This window comes from Ceratotherium simum, chromosome X (genome assembly GCF_057802395.1).
Source record: "Ceratotherium simum simum isolate JZ-2026a chromosome X, ASM5780239v1, whole genome shotgun sequence".
NCBI lineage: Eukaryota > Metazoa > Chordata > Mammalia > Perissodactyla > Rhinocerotidae > Ceratotherium > Ceratotherium simum.
In genome coordinates this window covers 1,454,917-1,475,997 of record NC_141940.1, presented here as the reverse complement: position 1 = coordinate 1,475,997, position 21,081 = coordinate 1,454,917, and the positions used below count along the sequence as shown (strand labels likewise).

Here is a 21,081-nt window from a genome sequence, read left to right as displayed (position 1 = left end):
GTTGCTGCATGTGGGACTCGGCCTCAGCATGGCCGGAGAAGCGGTGGGTTGGTGCGCCCCCGGGATCTGAACCTGGGCTGCCAGCAGCCCAGCAGCAGAGCGCACGCACTTAACCGCTAAGCCACAGGGCTGGCCCCTGGGATACATTTTGACAGGATTTCCTGATGGATTAGATGTGAGCTGAGAGAGAAGGAGAGAGGGAGAGAGGGAGAGAGGGAGAGGGGGATGGACGGAGGGAGGGAGGGAGGAGTCAAGAAGGACTCCGAGGTTTTTGTCCTGATAACTGGAGGATGGATTGGCCATCAGCTGACAGTAAGGTAGGCTGTGGGTGGTTCTGGCTTTGGGGGACTTGCAGGAGTGCAGTGTTGGAGAGGTTAGTTTTAAGAGGACTACTAGATGCCCAGGTGGAGATGTTGAGTCTGATACGTGAGTCTGGAGTCCAGGAAACAGGTCTAATTTTAGGGCATCATCAGCATTAGAATGGGGGTTAAAGCCGTGAGGCTGGATGGAATTAGTCCTGGAGTGACTGTAGTTAGAGAAGAGATCCCAGAACAGAGCCCTGGAGCACCACAACGTGAAGGGATGTGTTGATGAGGAGGATCCACTGCAGGAGCAGCCAGTGAAGTAGGAGGAAAACCAGGAGAGTGGGCTGTTCTGTAAGCTGAGGGAGGGGTCAGTGGTTGGTTAAATACTGCTGATGGGTTAGTGGGGTGTTGAGGATCAGTGTCATAGTCAAATGTCCAAGTTTATTCAGTGTTCAAGTCTCCTTCCTCAGCTCAGGCCTGCTCCTGGAAACTTGTATTTGGATTGGCCACCTCCTCCAGGTAGTTAGTCTTCTTGGGTGGGATTTAAAAGGGCTCTAGGCTGGTGCTGTCCCACGTGGGCTGCCTCTATTCTAGTTCAGAAGAGAACGCAAACAGCTCAGCCTGTCTCTCTGCTCTGCTGTCTTAGTCTGTGAGGCCAGCTCTCACTTTCAGATTACTTAGCACATGTCAGATACTAGATGTCCCCTTCGGCCCCCCAGTTCCAGGGAACACTCATCAGATTCTGCGTGGTCTCTTCAAAGCCCCTCTGACTAGATCTATTAATTTCTTAGGGCTGCTGTAAGAGATGACCACAAGCTGGGGGCTTAAAACAATAGAAATTTCTCCTTTCCCAGTGCTGGAGGCCAGAAGTTTGAAATCAAGGTGTTGGCAGAGCTGTGCTCCCTCTGGAGGCTCTAAGGGAGGACCCTTCCTGCTTCTTCCAGCTTCTGGGGGCCCCAGGTGTTCCTCGGCTTGTGGCCACATCCCTCCAGTATCTGCCTCTGTTTTCACGTGGCCTTCTCTGTGTCTGGATCTCCTCTTCCATCTCTTATGAGGACACTTGTCATTGCATTTAGGGCCCACCCTACTCCAGGATGGTCTCATCTCAAGATCCTCATTTAATTACATCTCCAAAGACCGTTTATCCAAATAAGGTTGCATTCACAGGTTCTAGGGGTTAGGAAGTAGACGTATCTTGTTGGGGGCCACCATTCAACATTACACTAGGTGAGGGGCCAACAACCTTCACCACTCTTGTTTGGAGGTGTGTAGGAGGTGGGAATATCAGCACACTCCTCCCTCTGGTGAAATGTTTACCTTTAGCTTACAGCCCAGAGATAGGTGCTAGGCAGAGTTTATACCCAGTGCTGAACCATGGCCTTTCCGAGTCCCACGTATGGGCCTGCACCTCCCTTTGGAATGGGAGCATGTGCCACCTGTTAGACCAAAAAGCCCATTTTAGCATCCTATTACACTCGACCAAACGCTTGGCATCCTGCTTAAAGTGTGGCCCCAGAACTCCTGCACAGTCTACACTCCTTGTCCTGCAGGGTAACAGAATTCTGCATGGGTCTTGTGTTACACCTCTGCTGTCTTTCTCTTCCAGACCCTGACTTGTTGGATGAGCAGGCCCCCCTGGAAGAGTCAGCTGTGTGAGATGGTGCAGCCCAGTGGCGGCCCGACAGGGGACCAGGACGTGCTCGGTGAAGAGTCTTCTCTGGGGAAGCCGGCCATGCTCCACCTGCCTTCAGAGCAGGGCACTCCCGAGACCTTCCAGCGTTGTCTGGAGGAGAATCAAGAGCTCCGAGGTGAGGAGGACGGGGTATGGGCAACAAAAAGCCAGGCGACCTAGCCCTGCTAGAGGGAAGGCTTATTCCACTCACTTGCGCCTCTGTGTTTCTTGGGTCTAGGGTGGGCATGTGCCTGAGCGCCAGCTAGTGATTCAAACTCGTCCACCCTCCCTCTTTGTTTCTGGTGGTGTTCCTTAGAAGTGGACCCTGAGATACAGATTAGCATGCAGGAAGTTTGTGCTCAGGACCAACATTGGGGAAGGGAAGGGAAGGACAGGGAAGAACCAGGGGTGGGGGGAGGGAGAAGCTGGGCTGCAGTGCAGGCCGACCTACAGGGAGCTCTGGATCTGGAATGACCCTTCTGAGTTGTCCCAAGTTGGGCCAACACGACCGGGCCTTCGTGTCTCTGCTCTGATCAGTCATTAAGCCCTGGCTATCCTGGCAGAGGGCGTGGCCTGCCTTGGGAAGGGTCTGTGGGTGCTTTGGGAAAGGGGGAGGTGCGGGCCACCCTGGGCCAGGTGGCTCACTGAGGAGACCCCAGGTAAGGGCCATCCTCCAGCAGCGCCTCCCCCCCCCCAGGGGGCTGGGGGTCGAGTACTTTCCTGGCCGTCCCATCCCTGTCTCCATCACAGCGCTGCTCACTCACCCTGCACGTCCTCACCTGGATCCAGGGCAGCTTCTCTAGGTCCCAGTGGCCATTGCACTTTGCCTGCCCATGGCTGCCGTGGAATGTGGCACATTCCTGCCTGCCCCACCTGGGACAGCGCCCCCCCGCCCCCGCCCCTGCTGAACCCACTTCGTGATCATGCCCCCCGGGCTCCTCCTCTAGCCTGCTGCTCCTTTGGTACAAGGAGCCCCAGGTGCCCAGGTGGCACTCCTAGCTTCTAATTCAGTGAGACTCTCGCATTTCTGCTGTGGGGACCTTCTAGACCACGGAGCCCAGCAGGGAGGGGCGGCAGAGACTCCGCATGTGGGTCTTGGGGAGTGGTGGGGCATGTGGCCCCTTTTGTTTCATTCCTTGGTTCCTGTCAGGAAGTCAGGGCTTAACAAAGGTCACGGCCTCCGAGTACACCGTATCCTGGAGGACTCACCCTCAAGCTGGTACTTCAGTTGTTTTCAGTCAGCCATCTCCTGTCCTAGTGGGCCGATGGGTTGGCATGTGACACAACCACTGGAGGCCACAGTCATGGGGCAGCTCCCTCACCTCCTTTGCTGGACGGTGTATCCCCTGGTGTGACAGGATGTTACATGGGGCCCTACACTGATGAGTCATATGCTCTGTAGACCTCAGAGAGTGGTGCTGGCTGAGGCTCTGCAGGCAGGGACCAAACCCATGCCTGGAATATGTGTCTCTTTTTCCTGTCAAGACGAGTCACCTTCCCTTCCAGGGTGGAAGGGGTCAACTTGTCACCAGGGGGTGCTTGGTCTCCTGAAGGGCTGGCCCTGCATCGAGCACAGAGAGCCCACAAGACCCGCCTGCCTTTAGGGCAGGATCCTTCCCTTCAATGCTCAGACATTTTGGGGCTGTCCTGGGCCTTGCAAGGTGTTGAGCAGCATCCTTGGCCTCTTCCCACTGGATGCCAATAGCACCCCTCCAGTTATGAGAGCCAACAGTGTCCCCAGATGTCTTGCTGTGTTGGGGCCACATGGGACTGGCAGCCAGGTTAGGGGGTGGGGATACAGCTTACCCTCTACAGCTGTGTATGTGGCTTCCACTCATCCCCAGGAGAGTGCTCTGGCAAGGGGGACTCGGGCAAGTGGGTGTCAGGCCGGCTGCACAAGGACCATGGCACCCCTGGCTCCCCCCAGGGGGCTTGGGCTCCAGCGGCAGGTGGAGGCCTCAAGCTGCATGGCCTCCACCTGTGCCACCTGACCTGCGCTTGCACAGCCTGTCGGCTCCACATGTTTCTGCTAAACGGATACTGTGTGTCAGGCCCTGGGTCAAAACCCTGGTGCCCTGAAGGTGTCTGCCCCCACAATGCTCATGACTCTGTTCATGGGGGAGGGGGCAAGAGGAAGGACATAGACTTTGCTTGCAATGTTTGTGGGGGAACTTCATGGAAGAAGTTGCAGGTACTTAGTGTAGGAGTCCATTTATGTGACATGACCAGGAAAGGCAAGTCCAGAGAGAGAAACAGATGAGTGGACGCCAGGGGCTGGGGGCAGTGGAGAAGTGACTGCCAGTGGGTATGGGGTTTCTTTTGGGGGTGATGGAAATGTTCTGGAACTAGATAGAGGTCATGGGTATTTAGCTTTGTAAATACACTAAAACCACTGAATGACCGTATACTTTAAAATAGTTAAAATGATGAATTTGATGTTATGTGAATTTAACTTCAGTAAAAAAAGAAGTTGCATGTGAGCTGAGTGTTGCGCAGGGGCTGGGCAGGGGCTGGGCAGGATTGCGACAGGTGGGGGTCAGTGGGGGAACTGTGTGCCGGAGGCAGGAGGGCCCCTGTCCAGGGCCTGCGCTCAGCACCCCTCCCTTGCAGGGGTGGAGTCATACGGGGACGGTAGAATGCATAAGGTGGCTTAGGCAGCTTTGGAGCCAGGCTCAGAAACCACTGCAGTTTTTGTGAAAGAATGGGCCGGCAGCAGGCCCTGTCAGCTAGGTGAGGGTTTTGCCCCCGTCTTATGCAGCTCTGTAGTTGCTAGAACCTTTGCATGTCACTGATTGGTTTTGTCACCCCCGACAGTCTTCTGCCTGGGGTCTCCCCTGGGCATGTGGCTCTCCTTTCCTCGGCCTCTGCTGACTGCCTGGCATTTGTAAACACTCAGCCTTCAGCCTGGTGACAGGAGGACCAGCTGTTTCTTGAGTTCGTGTCGTGCATCTGGCCCTTTGTCTGCTTTTTTGCTTAAGCCTCGTCCTCCTGTGAGATGGGTGGGATCGTCCCTGTCGAACATGCAGATTAGGATGGTGAGGCTCCCAGAGGTGACTGACTGGCTCACTGCAAGCCTTGCGGCCCTCCCAGGCTGCAGCCAGCAATGCCACAGGGAAGTGTGCCCCAGTGGCTGTCCTCCCAGTCGCAGGTAGGTTAGGACATCCTGATCTTGAAGTCAGCGCCCCAGGGCAGGCAGCCTTTGACCCGACCAGAATACAAATGAGTTCCAGAGTCACTTAAAAAGAAAGTGGCGTTTGCCGCTCATTTTTTTTTTTTTGCGAGGAAGATCAGTCCTGAGCTAACATCCGATGCCAATCCTCCTCTTTTTTTGCTGAGGAAAATTGGCCCTGAGCTAACGTATGTGCCCATCTTCCTTTACTTTTGATATGTGACGCCGCCACAGCATGGCTTGCCAAGCAGTGCATCGGTGCGCGCCCGGGATCCAAACCTGCAAACCCTGGGCCGCCACAGCGGAGCGTGTGCACTTAACGGCTTGTGCCACTGGGCTGGCCCCTTGGCACACACTTTTAAGTGAAGCTGATGTGTTTAGTATCTCGTTGGAGAAATTTAGAGGCATATCAGTAGCATAATTGATTTTGAAAGTGTTTCCTGAAATAAGATTAAGTGTTTCAAAGCCATCTCTCTGTGTAAGAGGCCTCGTGGTATTATGGGGAGGGCGACATGACGGCCCAGGGAGGGGCTGTTGGGCCGGCTGCCAGGGCTCACCTCCCCTCTGCTGTCTCCTCTGCCGCCAGATGCCATCCGGCAGAGCAACCAGATGCTGCGGGAGCGCTGTGAGGAGCTGCAGCGTTTCCAAAGCAGCCAGAGGGAGGAGAAGGAGTTCCTCATGCAGAAATTCCAGGAGGCCAGAAAACTGGTGGAGAGACTGAGCATGGAGAAGCTTGACCTGAGGAGGCAGAGGGAGCAGGTCCTGAAGGAGGTGGAGCACCTGAAGAGATGCCAGCAGGTAGCCAGGGGGGCAAGGAGGACCCTTTCCCAGGAGCGGGTGAGCTGGGGGCTCTGGCCACCTGTGCTACCAGCCACCTGCGTTCTGAAAACCCACAGGAACACCAGTGTTCCCAGAGGGAACCCGTGGTCACAGGTCCCCAAGAGCACCCTCAGGCTTGCTGCTTCACTAGGAGGACTCCCAGAACTCAGAAAAGCAGTTATCCTCGTGGTTATGGTGGTTCTGGTTAATTACAGTGAAAGGATACGGGTTGAAATCAGCAAAGATAAAAGGAGCGTCCGTAGGGTGGGTCCGGGAGAGATGAGGCAGGATCTTCCAGGTCCCCTGCCAGTGGAGTCGTGCAGCAGCACAATTTCTCCCAGCAGCGATGTGTGACAGCACTCACGGAGTACTGCCACCAGGGGAGCTCCCCTGGAGCCGCGGTGTCCAGGGTCTTTACTGGGGGTGGGTCCTGTGGGCCTGGAACGCCCGCGTGCCTGACCTTAGTTACTCAGTCTTGGTCCCATGGAGGTCAGGCTGATGTGTGCGGCCCGAGGCCCCACCACAAATCACGCTGTCAGCATGCCTGGCAGGGCACTCGGGGAACTGTAAGTTCCTGGGGCTACCATAACAAAGTACTCCAAACTGGGTGGCTTTAAGCTACAGAAATGTATTATCTCCCAGTTCTGGAGGCGAGAAGTCCAAGAGCAAGATGTTGGCAAGGTTGGTTCGTTCTGAGGACTCTGAGGGAGAAGCTGTCCCAGGCCTCTCTCTCAGCCTCGGGTGGTGGCTGGCAGTCCTTGGCGTTTCTTGGCTTGTAACTGTATCACTCCATCTCTGCCACTGTTGTCACATTGCCTTCTCCCTATTTGTCTGTTGTCTCCCCTCTTCTTATAAAGATGCCAGTGTCAAAGAGAAACGCAGCTGCACGTTAGTTAGAGTGGTGAGAACAGAGTTTATTCGGTAACTCCCGACAGCAGGGGAAAGAGCTGAGCTCCGTTCCAATTTGCGCAGAGGTGGCGGGCGTTTTAAACAGACAGAGGGAGTGAGTAGGGGCTCAGAGAAAACTCACAGAGGGTGGTCAGTGTAAATGCATGAGGCCAGCCGTGTCTGCCGCTGGCCATTATGGAAGTTAGGATTCCATCCTGCATAGAGACTGGGAGACTGAGGCCCTATCCTTCCTGAGGATTCCATTTCAAAGGAATGGTTCTCAGGTCCTTGAGCAAGACTCTCCTGGGTTGTAGGAGTTACACAGACATCTCAAAGTGGGAGAGGAAGTATTCACAGTGGGAGCCCTTTTTGGTAAATGCTCTAAGTAAGGGAGGTGGGGCCCCTGTGTCAAGTGTTGGCTGGAACAAACAGTAAATTCTTTTGCCAGCCCTGTTTTCTCAGACAGGAACTCAAAAGGGGGCTGGGTCGTCCCAGGGCCGTGACCTTAGGCTCCTAGAAGCCATGTTAAAGTTTGGTCAAGTCTCGGAGTGCAGGGATTTGGATGGAGTTGAGCTGAAGTTGTTCTGTGCTGATTTCTTTCGTAGTTCTCACCAGTCGTTGGATCAGGGCCCACCCCCCTCCAGTACGACCTCATCTTAACTTGATTACATCTGCAAAGACCCTATCTCCAAATCAGGTCCCATTCCCAGGTAGTGGGGGTTAGGACATGGACATAAATTTTGGGGGCCCCCATTAAAGCCACTGCAATCCTGAACTGGTGTCCTCAGTGCAGAAGTGAGAAGGAGAGAGCTGCTCTTTGCAGAAGGCCGTCAGAGCGGCCGCCCGGCGCAGTCCCGGGAGTACCCTATCTGCCTGCCCCATGCTCACATGATGGGATGCTGGTTTCACAGGAGTGATCAGGGCCACTGCCATAGCCCTGTTTCTAGCTGATAAGTCTGACAGTAGCAGGTATTGGAGTGGCTTCATGTTGCTGGTGGCCACGTCAGTTGGTGCCACTATTTTGGAAAACTGGCATTTTCTCCTAAAGTTGAACATTCAGGTTACTCCCGACTCAGCAGTTTCACCCCAGGCATGTACCTAAGAGAAACTCTTGTACGTTGACAACAGGAGATGGAGTAAGATGCTCACCCCAGCAGAAACCTGGGAACAACCTGAATGCCATCACTGGAGAAACTGGGAGAGCCACAAGGAAGAATTTTTTTAACAGCTCTACTGAGATAAAAGTCACATACCGTAAAGTCAGCCTTAATTCAATGTTTTTTAGTATATTCAGAGAGTTGTACAACCATCACCTCTATCTCGTTCCCAAGCGTTGTCATCACCCAAAAAGAAACCCTATCCCCATTAGCCGTCACTCCCCAGCCCCCGGCACCCACTCATCTGCTTGCTATCTCTGGATTTGTCTCTTCAGACATTTGATGTGAATGGAATCATACAGTGTGTGGCCCTCGTATCTGGCTTCTTTCACTCAGCGTAATGTTTTTGAGGTTCGTGCCTATTGTAGCGTGTACAAGCACTCCATTCCTTTCCGTGCCCGAAGGATGTTCCTGTGTGGGGAGAGACTGCCTTTGTTTATCCATTCTTCAGTTGATGGCCACTTAGGTCGTTTCCACTCTTTGGCTGTTAGGAGTGATGCTGCTGTGAGCATCGTGTGTGGACATGTGTTTTCATTTCTTTTGGGTACATACCTAGGAGTTCCCCCATTATTTTGAAGCAAATCCCAGACACCATATAATTTCATCTGACAATGTTTCAGTATGCATCTCTAAGAAAAGATTTAGGGGCCAGCCCGGTGGCGCAAGCGGTTAAGTGAGCGTGCTCCACTGTGGCTGCCTGGGGTTCACCGGTTCGGATCCCGGGCGTGCACCGACGCACTGCTTGGCAAGCCATGCTGTGGCGGCGTCCCATATAAAGTGGAGGAAGATGGGCACGGATGTTAGCCCAGGGCCAGTCTTCCTCAGCAAAAAAAAAAAGAGGATGATTGGCAGATGTTAGCACAGGGCTGATCTCCTCACACACACACAAAAATAAATAAAATAAATAGAAAAGATTTAAAAAAACATAGCTACAATACCACTCTCACACCTGAAATAGTTAACATTAATTGCTTAGTGTCATCAAATAGATTCTGGGATACATTTTGACAGGATTTCCTGATGGATTAGATATGAGCTGGGGGGGGGAAGGGAGGAGTCAAGAAGGACTCCGAGGTTTTTGTCCCGATAACTGGAGGATGGATTGGCCATTAGCTGACAATAAGGAAGGCTGTGGGTGGCCCTGGCTTTGGGGGACTCGCAGGAGTGCAGTGTTGGAGAGCTTAGTTTTGAGAGGACTACTAGATGCCCAAGTGGAGCTGTTGATCTAACAGGGAAGGTTAGATGGGGAAGGCCTCCCTGAGCGGCCGTTGAGTAGGGACCAGAAGACAGTGAGGGGTGAGCCATGTGGGTATGTGGGGCAGGCACGTTTTGAGGGCGGGGAAAGCACGTGCAGAGGTTCAGAGGAAGGAGCATGCCTGTCATGTGCAGGGAACACCAAAGAGGCAAACATGGCTGGGGCTGAGTGGGTGGGGGCTGATGAGGGCAGGGTCGCAGGGGCTGCTCGTGTGGGCTTAATAGGCCAGTGGGAGGATTTGGCTTTGGTCCTGAGTGTGACAGGAACTGTGGGAGGGTGCTGTGCTGGTGTGAGACGTTATCTGGCTTCCTGTAGAGTACAGAGTGTAGGAGGGGAGTTATGAGTTGAATTGTGTCCCCCCAAAATAAATGTCCACGTCCTAACCCCCGGTACCTGTGGATGGGACCTGAGTTGGAGATAGGGTCTTTGCAAATGGCATCAAGTAAAGATGAGGTCCTACTGGAGTGGGAGGGGCCTAAATCCAATGACTGGTGTCCTCATAAGAAGAGAAACAGACACACAGGGAAGATGGCAACATGATGAAGGCAGAGATTGGGGTGACATGTCTATAAGCCAAGAAACACCAAGGACTGCTGGCAGCCTCCAGAATCCAGGACAGTGGCCTGGAACAGATTTCCCCCCAGACCCCTCAGAAGGACCAACCCTGCTGACACCTTACTCTTGGACTCGTGGCCTCCAGAACTGGGAGACAGTACATTTCTGTTGTCTTAAGCCCCCCACTTTGTGGTCCTTTATGGCAACCCCAGGAAATTCCTACAGGTGCAGGAGTGGAGGGGGGAGCCCCAGTGGAAGCCCATGGCAGCGGCCTGGCATGGGGCTCTGACCAGGGTGGGCACTAGCCGACAGGATCTGCTGTGAGGCACAGACGTGGAGATACTGGGCAGGCAATTGAATAGCTAAGTTAGGGTTCGGGAGAGAAGTCTGTCCTGGTGGTATGAATTTGGAAGATAGCAGCCTGTAGGGGGTATCGAAAGCCTTGAGACCAGATCAGATCACCATGCATGTGCACGTAGATGGAGAAGAGCCGCGTTCTTGGGACAGCAGTTGCAAAGGAGAGGGGAGGGAGTGGCAGGCGGGTGTGTGTGTGCGCACGCGCGTGCAGGAACGCAGGGCAGGGCTGTAGAGGGCACGAGTGGCAGTTACTATGGAGGGGTTACTGTAGAGGGGTCGGGGGTGCCGGCAACTGAGGTTCAACCCTGGGTTGAGCAGCCTGAGGTTGTGAGGGACCTGGGTCTGGACAGTTTGATGAGGGAGACCAGGTGATGGGGAGTTTGGACAACTCTGGAATTTTGTCACTGGTGGAGGTCTTCAGGAAACAGGGTCAATCTAGCTCACCTTCTAGTGGCCCCAGGCCTGTGGAATGGAGCATGTATTTTTGTTGCTGTCTTTGAGTCTCGCCTCCCTTGGCACCGAGTCTCAGAGGGGCCGGGAGATTCCTGTTCGGCTCAGCCCTCACAGCCTGGTCATCAGCCTCATGAGACTTGAGGCACCTCTGTGCTCCTGGGTCTCATGTTGTCCCATCTGCAGGGATAAGGAGGGGCTTGGGAGTGTGGGCTCATGGGACTCTATTTGTTTCCACTGCCTCAGTTGCCTTGCTAGGATAGGGAAGCTTCCGTAGGTGAGATGAGTGGGGATGCTGAGGGCAGAAGAGAAGCCCTCAGGGTGACATGTCTTGGCCCTTGCAGGCTGTCCTGGGGCTTGCGGCTGCCAGGGGTGGGCAGCTGGTGAGAAAGCATTGCTGACAGGAAGTGGCTTTTTTTCATGCAGCAGATGGCCGAAGACAAGGCCTCAGTGAAAGCCCAGGTGACGTCCTTGCTGGGGGAGCTCCAAGAGAGCCAGAGTCGCTTGGAGGCCGCCACCAAGGAGCGGCAGGCTTTGGAGGGCAGGTGAGTGGGTAGAGAAAGCCCACCCTGGAGGCCTCTGGGGGTTTCTCTGTGAGAGGGAAGACTGGAGGACGTGGCGCATGAGCACGCGGGGGCATTGGGGCAGCAGGTGCTTAGAGGAGCTGTGGGCTGGGCAGCTAGGACCTGGGTCCCAGCGGTGCTTCTGGACTCTCTGACCTTTTGCTGGAATTTGGATGATTCTCTTAGGGGGCATTTCGGGGGGGCCCCACGAGCACACCCGTGATTCCCAGTGATCTCGGGAAGCACTCCCAGTGCCCTCACAGCTGAGATTTACTACAGGGAAAGGGCACACGCTGGGACCCATGAGGACAGAAGACACAGGTCGGGGCGGGGAGAACCCCAGGCCTTAGGCCCCTCCCAGGAGGGGGCCCACCGAGTGCTCTCCCTTCTCTAGCAGTGACATGTGCGTCACTGGAGACCCAGGGAACCTACTCAAGACTCAGTGCCCCGGGTTTGATTGGGAGCTGGTCACGCAGGGCCCCCTCTGCCAGGCACGCACCACACTTCCCGACTACTGGAGGAAAGCAGGTGCTCCCCGTAAACCATCCTGTTCTGCAAAAGTCCAGGCGCAGGGACCACCCTTAGCAGTAAGGAAAGCGTCATGGTGGCGTAGGGGACTCGGACCAGCCCACCGTCCAGGTGCCACCCACTCCCAAGGGCCAACCTTGCAAGCGGACCCTTCCGAACCTAGCAGCCTCAGGCCTGCCAGTCACTCTTTTCTGCAAAGGTGGGGTTCCTGGAAGTGGCGTCATTGGGTCAAAGGGCACGGATGTTTCTGCGGTTCTCATGCCGCCCAGCGGCTGCCCTCCAGAAAGATGGGTCCAGCCGAAAGGGGTGTCACCAGCTCCCCCAGTGCAGGAGGTGATCAGGGTGTACTGGGTGGTGTCAGAGACGCCTTCCTGAAGAAGGCTAGAGGAGCAGGCAGGAGTTTTCCAATGGGTCTAAATAACGTTTTAGACGCCCCTTCCCCTTATCAGAGCGATATGTGAGACGGCGCGAACGTGCTTCCATCTAGAGAACGGACTGCGAGGAAAGGCGTCAAAAGGCTGAGCCTGGTTGTCTCTGGCTCGTCGCATTCTGGTGTCTTCCCACCGCGTACTCTTGTGTACTGCCATGTTTCCAAAATCACGTGTAATTTTTAGGACAATTTGGTGTATTTCCTGCCTATCTTTTTTCTGTGCATGTAAAAGAAGCTCCTGGAGGCGTGGTGCTGTCAGTGCAGTTTTGCAGCCAACTTTGGTCAGTTAATGACCCTGCCCGGGTGTTTACTCCGGCAGTTGTAGGCTCCTGGGCTACCTCCTTTCTCATCCCTCCTCCATGTGGTCAAGCATGTAATGCCAAGCTGGGCAGCTTGGGGCACAAAATCTTGCTTGCATCTCAGATCATTCAGTGTGGCCATTTAAACAGCTTCAAACTCCATACACATGGCTGCTCTCTGAGCCCCAGACCTGGCATGTCGGAGTGGCCCTTCCCCTTGTTCCAGGGCCCCTGGCAGGCAGCATTTCCATCTGGTGATGATGATGACAGCACCTAACTTTTGTCGGATCACAGATGGATATGTGTTCAACGTATTTGGACAAGTGCGGAGAAACAGTGAGACCAGTGAAAATGCCCAGTAACCCCCCCACCCAGAAACACCTGTGGTTGGGATCATGGAAGGCCTCGAGACAGCAGGATGACATGGCTGGTGCCTGAAATTGGAGATTTAGGGAGCTGTGGGGAGATACGAGTGTGGAGATGGGAGATGGGGGCCGTAGGCTGCTACGGGCCTGGATCGGAAGATTGAGGGAGAAGAGATGAGCTGTTTCAGCGGGAGTGTAGAGGGAAAGAGGAATTCCCTGCCAAGGCCATTGCTGTCACCCAGGCAGGCAGGTGGGAGGCTCCTCTTTCAGGTGTGGGCGTTTGGGACTCCAGCTGAGTCATTGAGGTGGGCCAGCTGCCTCTTTTCTGCTTCTAGGACAGCAACCGGGAGGGAAAGAGTTGCCTGAGCACACTGACCCCACTCCTATTCCCAGATCTTCTAGAAAGGCTTGTCTTTGTTGACTGCCTCCACTTCCTGTCCTCCCAGTCTCTCCTGACCCCCTCCACTGAGACTGCTCTGGCCGGGGCCCCCAGCAACCACCTCTTAGAACCCAGTGGGTGGTTCCTGGGGGCTTCTCTCCCCTGGTACCAGCAGTGTCCTCTTCTGGGGCCATCTCCTTCACCTTGGAAGGGGCTTCCCTAATGGGTGTCATTGGACTGAAGCCGAGCCCCAGGTCTCCTTGCCACCTGCACTTGGTAGCCTGCCGGGCACCTGTGGTGACATGAACACGTCACCCCCAACCTCGTGCCCTGTGGTTGTCCCTGTCTCCGGTGACGGCGCCTCCACCCGGACAGCTGGTGGCCTCCACCTTTCTCACAGTGCTTTGGCTCTGCGTTGACAGGACATTCTGAACCACGCCTTCTCCCCGCGCCTGTCCTCTCCTGCGGACTGCTGCGATTCTAGCGCTCTCTGGCTCTGCCTTCCTTCTGCTGCCAGTCCTTCTCAGCATGGCAGGGATCCTGTGAGCACGGTGGGCGGTGCCTAGCACACCCTGCTCCTGCCTGGGCCCTGCTGTGACCTTCCTCTTCCCCTGTGCCAGGGCCCGGGCAGCCAGTGAGCAGGCCCGGCAGCTAGAGAGCGAGCGGGAGGCGCTGCAGCAGCAGCACAACGTGCAGGTGGACCAGCTGCGCATGCAGACCCAGAGCATGGAGGCCGCCCTGCGCATGGAGCGCCAGGCCGCCTCGGAGGAGAAGTGAGTGGGTTCCTGACACTGGGAGGGATGGAGACCAGGGGGCCATCAGTGGCTTTCTGCGTTTGGGGGAGCCCTTCTAGGGACTGGCTGTCCCTTACCATTGTCACACCCAAATGATCCATATTTGATATGATAATATTATCCATTCTCCAGTCCACATTCAGATTCCATCATTTGGCCCACATGTTAACAGCATCCGGTCCAGGATCCTGCATTCTTTTCATTGGTGTGCCTTTTGAGTCTCCTCTAATGTAGAACAGTCGTCCTGCCTTTCAATGTTTTTCATGAACTTGACTTTTTTTTCTTTTTGCGAGGAGGATCAGCCGTGTGCTAACATCTGCCCATCCTCCTCTTCTTTTTGCTGAGGAAGACCGGCCCTGTGCTAACATCCGTGCCTATCTTCCTCCACTTTATATGGGACGCCACCACAGCATGGCTTGCCAAGTGGTGCGTCGGTGTACGCCCGGGATCCAAACCGGTGAACCCCGGGCTGCCGCAGCGGAGCGCACGCACTTAACCACTTGCGCCACTGGGCCAGCCCCTGAACTTGACTTTTTTGAAGAGTGCAAGACAGTTGTATTTTATTATAAACATTTCTTTTTGTACTTTTAAAAATGTTAGCTTTAAGGAAAATGATAGTAACTATTGAGCAAAGCCTGCCTCACAACTGCTGGCCTTTAAGGCCCAGATGCACCCTGGAAGCACCACTCCTATCTGTAGACATAACAAGCAGGAAGAGGGTGGAGTTGAAAGCAGGAAAAGCTGTGGCTGGACCAGGACAAGGTGGTTTCTTCAGCGAAAGCTCCTTTTTCTTAGGCGGAAGCTGGCTCAGCTACAGGTGGCCTATCACCAGCTTTTCCAAGAGTATGATAACCACATCAAGAGCAGCATGGTGAGCAGTGAGCGGAACCGAGTGAGTATGGCAGGGACGTCCCTGGGCCTGTCTAGGACTGATCTTGCCCTGGTTCCTCTCCTTAACTCCCCCAAATTTGGGGATGTTAGGACTCAAGGCCCTACCTGAAGACTTGACAGAATTGGCTTTTGGGGAGGGGTATTCGACTTCTCCGAGAGCTTTGTCAAGGCCGCAGTGTGACGGCTCAGGGCAGGCTGCAGGGAGCTGGGACGCTCGGGCTGTGCTGCTTGCTGCCTACAGTCAGCTGGGCTGGGCCTCTGGATGTTCCCTCTGTGGGCTTGGGACATGCTTGCTCCATGGCCGGTCCTTCCTGCCAGCCATCACCAGCTTGGCTCCTGGCTTGTATTTCCCCGAGCCAAGGTAAGCCCTGGGAATGTTTCCGTTTCCAGCAGTGTCGAAGGTGGCTGGGAGCCCTTTTCTTGTTTGTCCTCATCAGACCTGTACTGGGTGCAGTTTCTAGCAATCACATTTTAAGAAGGATGTCATTAAATGTCAACGTACCCAGGGGAGACTTATAAGGGTAAAGCCTGAAAACAGGTCACACGAGGAAAAGTTAGTTACAAAACCGCGGCCTTTTGATTTCCAGAGGGAAGACTTGGTGGCATGTGTGGGCGTCTGTTTGTGTGCATCTGTATGTGTCTCTGTATGTGCATGTGTTTGTAATGTCTGTGTGTGCGCACATCTGTGTGTGTGTGGGGGGGACCAGCAGACCTTTGACCAGGTGGCAGAGCGGAAGGACCGATGGGTCTTGGCTTAGCGGGCATGTGGTACGGTGTTATTGCAGGAGACCAGCTCAGAGTGGAGTGGTGGTCTCAGGGGGAGTGTGGCCCCTGTCCCTTGAAGGGTTGGAGGAGGGCTGTCTAGCTGGGGAATCTGGGAAGGGCATGTCAGCTTGAGTGGGAGGCTGTGTCACATGACCTCAGAGGTCCCCTCCAGCCTCTGCCTTTGCAGTACTCTGCAAACACTGATGTCTTGTGGTCAGCATCGCCCTAGCGCTGGCCAGCCGGGGTTGATCTTTCGTTCTTCTCAGCTCTCACCTGGAATGGCAGCTGACCTGAGGGCAGCCTGACCCCCACTCTGCGCCAGCTTGGGGTCTGTCATCTCCCCCTTGTCCATCTCCAGGGAATGCAGCTGGACGATCTTAAGCAGCAGCTCCAGCAGGCCGAGGAGGCCCTGGTTGCCAAACAGGAAGTGATTGACAAACTGAAGGAAGAGGCTGAGCAGCACAAGATTGTGATGGAGACCGTTCCGGTGCTGAAGGCCCAGGTGAGGGCTGTCCTCTGTGGCCTGCATGTGGGTGAGCAGACTGGGCCCACTGGTGCTGGGACCTGCTGTGTCTCTGGTGTCATTTTGCAGTGGCTTCTTGGAAGCTTTTCGAGTCCCTTGTGCTGTTCCTTGAGCTCTCAGTGCACGTGGGGTGACTCTGCACCGTGGGTTCTGGGAGGGCAGGAGCAGGCTCTGCCCTGTTCTCTGGTGCCCAGCACGGAGTGTCTAATGAGTGGCTGTTGGATGGCGGGCATGTCCCCTCTCTTGGCTTTGCCAGGCGGATATCTACAAGGCGGACTTCCAGGCAGAGAGGCAGGCCCGGGAGAAGCTGGCTGAGAAGAAGGAGTGCCTGCAAGAGCAGCTGGAGCAGCTGCAGAGGGAGTACAGCAGGTTGAAGGCCAGCTGTCAGGAGTCAGCCAGGTGGGCCTCAGAGTGTGTGCCCCACAAGGAGCAGGGCTGGGTACTGGGGGGGTTTCCAGTAGTAGCTACAGGAGACTGAGTGTTCCTGGTTTGTTCGGGTAGGGTGAGCTGGCCCTCTTGCTCCCCTCCTTCTGCCCCTGTCCTTCCACCAGCTTTGTGTACCCAGACCTTGACTCACACATATTGATCGGACGGTTTCTCTTCTCTAAGGATTGAAGATATGAGGAAGCGGCATGTAGAGGTCCCCCAGCCCCCCTTGGCCCCTGCCCCAGGTAAGTGAGCTGCAGGAGGAGGGGGGAGGGCAGGGCGCTGGAAGAAGGATTCTGTGACGAGGGAGGGAGCTCGGTGGGAGCTTGCACTCACCACCCCTCCCCATCGGTAAGGGGTGTGGGGAAAGGGGAGGAGCTCGTGGCAGGGAGCCTGGTAGTTGCCTCCAGTGTCAGGACTTTCTTTCTGTGCCTGCGCTCTTTCCCCAGCTCACCACTCCTTTCACCTGGCCCTGCCCAGCCAGAGGAGAAGCCCCCCTGAGGAGCCGCCCGACTTCTGTTGCCCCAAGTGCCAGTACCAGGCTCCTGACATGGACACTCTGCAGATACACGTCATGGAGTGCATTGAGTAGGGCCGCCTGCCGGTGACCAGCCCGGGACAGTGCCATCTGTGCTTTCATTTCCCACCCACCGAGTACTGAATAGTGGGCTAAGTGACAAAGAGCAGGCCACTTCTTTGAGCCCCAAAAACTAGCTGCTGGGCCCTATGCTTCAGCTCCCCTGTCTGTTGGTTCACCTCTTTTAGGGTACGTGGAGCCCCAGCTAGGCCTGACGCTTTGCTCTTTTTGTTTGTTCTGTCTCCTTGAACCTCTTGTCCCTGGGGCTCCCTTTTCTTCCACCTCCACTGGGGAAGTCAAGAATCAAGGCCGGGGCTCTCAGAGAGAACTGCCTCCCCGGCGAGATGTGTAGGGGCCCCTCCTCCCACCCCACTGCGGCGCCTGCGCTCTCATGGGCTGCGTAGTTTTCCACGTGGGGGCTGCACCACTGTGGATTAAACCAGTTGGTTACTGATGGACATGTGGGTTGTTGCCAATCTTTTTACTGTCATTAATAACGCTATCGTGAAAATCCTTGTGCATCGATCATGTGTATCTTTGGGTTAGGTTCTTAGAAACAGCACCATTGAGCATCTGCCAACAGGGTAGATGATGCCAGGCCCCCTTGCCCCCCATGTGTGGTTTCCCGCCCACCTTGCTCCCCATAGCCTTGCCATCCACCAGCCCTGCGATTCTCTATTAGAAGACTGAGCTTGAGCATCTTTTCAAAGCTTGAAGGATCCTTTCAGTTCTTTTGGTGTGAACAGCTTATTTGTATTTTTTGCCCGTTTTTCTATTGGAGTGTTCATCTTTTGTTGCTCAGTTTACAGGAGCTCTTTGGTCATGAGTGGGATCTGCTCTTGCGTGTGATGGAAGTTGCGATGATCTTTTCCTGCTGGGCCTTTGGGCTGGGTGTCTGGGTCTTGCTCGGTTTGTTACCTTTGTGTTATCACATTTATCCACCTTTGGGAGAAACTGCTTTGGGGTTGGAGTTGTTGAGACTGCCCCGGGGTGTGATGGAGGGCTGCTTCCCGCACTTACACTTTTCCTTTCCTCTTCCTAACACTGCAAGAACGTGATCGCCCAGTGTGAGTGGTGGTGGCCATCCTTCATAACATTCCAGAAGATTGTGATGCCCTGGCCTTGCGAACAGGAGCCACTTGGCAGCAATTGGCAGATTACAAACACCAGAGGACTCTTCCTTGTTGTTCTGCAAGACACTGAATATTTCCTAGGATGTCAGAGCCATGGGCATTCACTGTGCACTTGTAGTGAGGAGAGGACATTGGAAGTGGAGGGAGAAGGCCACACAGGCCCCTTGGTTACTCCTCAGTGGCCTGGCCTTCCCCCCGCCCTCCTCCCAGCTTCCCAGGTTGGGAATGGGGTATTGCGAAGCCAGCCCTGGGTCTTGTCACGGGACTTCCTGCTATTTGGCAGTGAGAGAGCTGAGCAGTATTAGGGTGGAAGTCTAGTATTGGGACTGAAAACAAGCCTGGGCTGGGGGCTTTCTTGGCATCTGCAGGGTGGGAGCGACTTTTCCATTTTCTGAAGCCCAGGTGTCTAATTGCAGATTGTACTTCGGGAAAATGTTAAAAGGCACGGACAGGCTCTCCGCTCATGGATGCTACATTTCTATCCCAATCCTACAATTTTTCTACAAGAGCACTTTCAGTTTTTAGGGGGTGTATTAGTTTCCTATGGCTGCTGAAACAAATGGCCACGAGCTTGGTGGCTTAAAACAACAGGAATTCATTCTTTTACGATTCTGGAGACCAGAAGTCTGAAATCAAGGTGTGGGCAGGGTTGGTTCTTTCTGGAGGCTCTGAGGGAGAATCTGTTCCAGGCCTCTCTCCCAGCTTCCAGTGGTTGTCCTTGGTGTTCCTTGGCTGGTAGACACAGCACTCCAGTCTCTGCCTCCATGGTTACGTGGCCGTTTCTCTTCACCTTACTGTCTTCTCTTCTGTCTCTTGTAAGGACATCAGTCATTGGATTTAGGGCCCACCTGTATCATCCAAGATGAGCTCATCTTGAGATTCTTACCTTCGTTACATCCACAAAGACCCTTTTTCCAAATAAGGTCACAATCACAAGTCCTGGGAGTTAGAACGTGTGCATATCTTTTGGGGCCACCATTTAACCCAGCATGGGGGCCTCTTCTGGAGCCCACAGATTAGGGCAAATGCAGTCGAAGGCAGATGTCTTTAGGACGTGCAGCTCTGGTCAGGGGCTTGTTCCCTGGGGTGATGGTGGCCGCTGAGCTGCAGAGGCACATGGCGCTCTGTGGTGGGGAAAGCTGGAGTTTGGTGTGGGACAGGCCCTTGCAGGCATGGAGACTGTTGTTCTTTCAGACGTCTTGTCTCCAGCTGGACACTGCTGCCGGGGCCAGCAGATGTGGGCAGGAGAAGGGGGTAGGTTGTAGTAGGACAGAACCACTGGACCACCTGCACCCTCCGTAGCGGCTGCTGGCTGTGTAGGGATGGGCTTGGTGCTTCTAAGAGGGTGAACAAAGGCATGTAGGAGCCCGTCTCTGACTAGCTCCCTCTTCTGAAAGGAGATTGAAAGAAAGAATGTAAGGGGCCGGCCCCATGGCATAGCGGTTAAGTGTGCGCACTCTGCTGCTGACAGCCTGGTTTCGGATCCCGGGCGCATACCGATGCATTGCTTGTCCGGCCATGCTGTGGCGGCATCCCACATAAAGTGGAGGAAGATGGGCACAGATGTTAGCCTAGGGCCAGTCTTCCTCAGCAGAAAGAGGAGGATTGGCATGGATGTTAGCTCAGGGCCGATCTTCCTCACAAAAAAAAGAAAGAAAGAAAGAAGGTGAGACTCAGGAGTGGTGAGAGAGCGGATGTTCTCTTTCCGGGGTACTTTCCTCAGGCTCCTGGCAGTAGCACCATGCAGGCCACACAGCAGCAGCAGCCGGGAGCTTTACAGACGTTCCTGCCTGGGCCCTGGACCAGCTGAGTCAGGGTCTGGGCATGGGACCAGGCATTGGCTGGGAACCACTGCTCTTTTGAACCTTCCCTTTCTGGAGTCTGGGTGTCCTTGCTACCTGCCTCCTTCCTTCTTGTAGCATTCTGTAGGGTCCAGCTGTACATAAGACCCCAAGGTCTTTATTTTAAACCAGGCCATTCGCCCACATGTGAGGGATTCTGCTTTCTTCCTTTCAGGCTTTACCTAGGTTGGGCTTCCGGAACAAGTGGTTGGATTCCTCCCATGAGGGAAGCAGCCTGCCTGTCTTATTAGCTGTGGCCCCTTGATCTTCATGAGCCTGGGTTTGAGTGGTAGAGACAGACAGCTAGAAGCATATCCTGCCGAAACCTGTGTCATTCCTGGTTGCTCACACATGCGCCCCTTCTGTTACCTGCTGGTCAATGCTTAAGAGAAATCTGGATGACCAATAAAATAAGCACAGTAAGAAAGCATTTCTCCCTTGCTGGTAACTAAAACCAGACAGACCCAAACTGAACAAAAAGTGATGTCGAGATAGCAACAAATGACTTCTGTGGCCTGCTGGCAAGGTGCAGGGGACAGGCCTGTGATATTGCCCCTTCCTGGGGGCCAGTTTGGCAGGCTGGAACAAGCACTTGGGAGGCATCCTCAGCCCGTTGTACCATCACTTGTAGCCGCCAAAGACCATGGTGAAATAAGAGGCTGCATTTCTGGACCATGTGGGCCTGCTCAGCTGGTGTTGTGAACCTCTGTCACATGGAACACCCTCTGTAGCATGTTGGTGTGAAAAAGCCAGTAGACAAAATTGTGTACAAAGTGTGATGCCCAATAAAAAAGTAAAAGCTATAGGTGCACATCCTGCTACCATTTGGATGGATGTGAGTGATTACAAGTATCCCTTATGTATTTATGTATTTTGTAAGTGCCTATAATTTGCATGTATTACTTTGATACATAGAAAATATATGTTACTGCAAAGTCTG

General features: G+C 54.4%; 1 protein-coding gene across 5 annotated transcripts in view; it reads left to right on the top strand.

Annotated features, from left to right (window-relative positions):
• IKBKG (inhibitor of nuclear factor kappa B kinase regulatory subunit gamma) overlaps window positions 1–21,081 on the top strand; it is a 23,248-nt gene extending 2,167 nt beyond the window's left edge. For 4 of the 5 annotated variants that reach the window (XM_087427451.1, XM_087427452.1, XM_004443351.3 and 1 more), the window contains exons 2-10: window positions 1,912–2,113; window positions 5,733–5,944; window positions 11,054–11,172; window positions 13,812–13,964; window positions 14,781–14,877; window positions 16,000–16,143; window positions 16,421–16,563; window positions 16,774–16,835; window positions 17,040–21,081. In XM_087427451.1, the coding sequence (XP_087283577.1) occupies window positions 1,927–2,113; window positions 5,733–5,944; window positions 11,054–11,172; window positions 13,812–13,964; window positions 14,781–14,877; window positions 16,000–16,143; window positions 16,421–16,563; window positions 16,774–16,835; window positions 17,040–17,182 (1,260 nt within the window). In that variant the 5' untranslated portion in view covers window positions 1,912–1,926 and the 3' untranslated portion in view covers window positions 17,183–21,081. The remainder of the gene's footprint in view (window positions 1–1,911; window positions 2,114–5,732; window positions 5,945–11,053; window positions 11,173–13,811; window positions 13,965–14,780; window positions 14,878–15,999; window positions 16,144–16,420; window positions 16,564–16,773; window positions 16,836–17,039) is intronic. The other variant, XM_087427450.1, reaches the window with a different exon arrangement.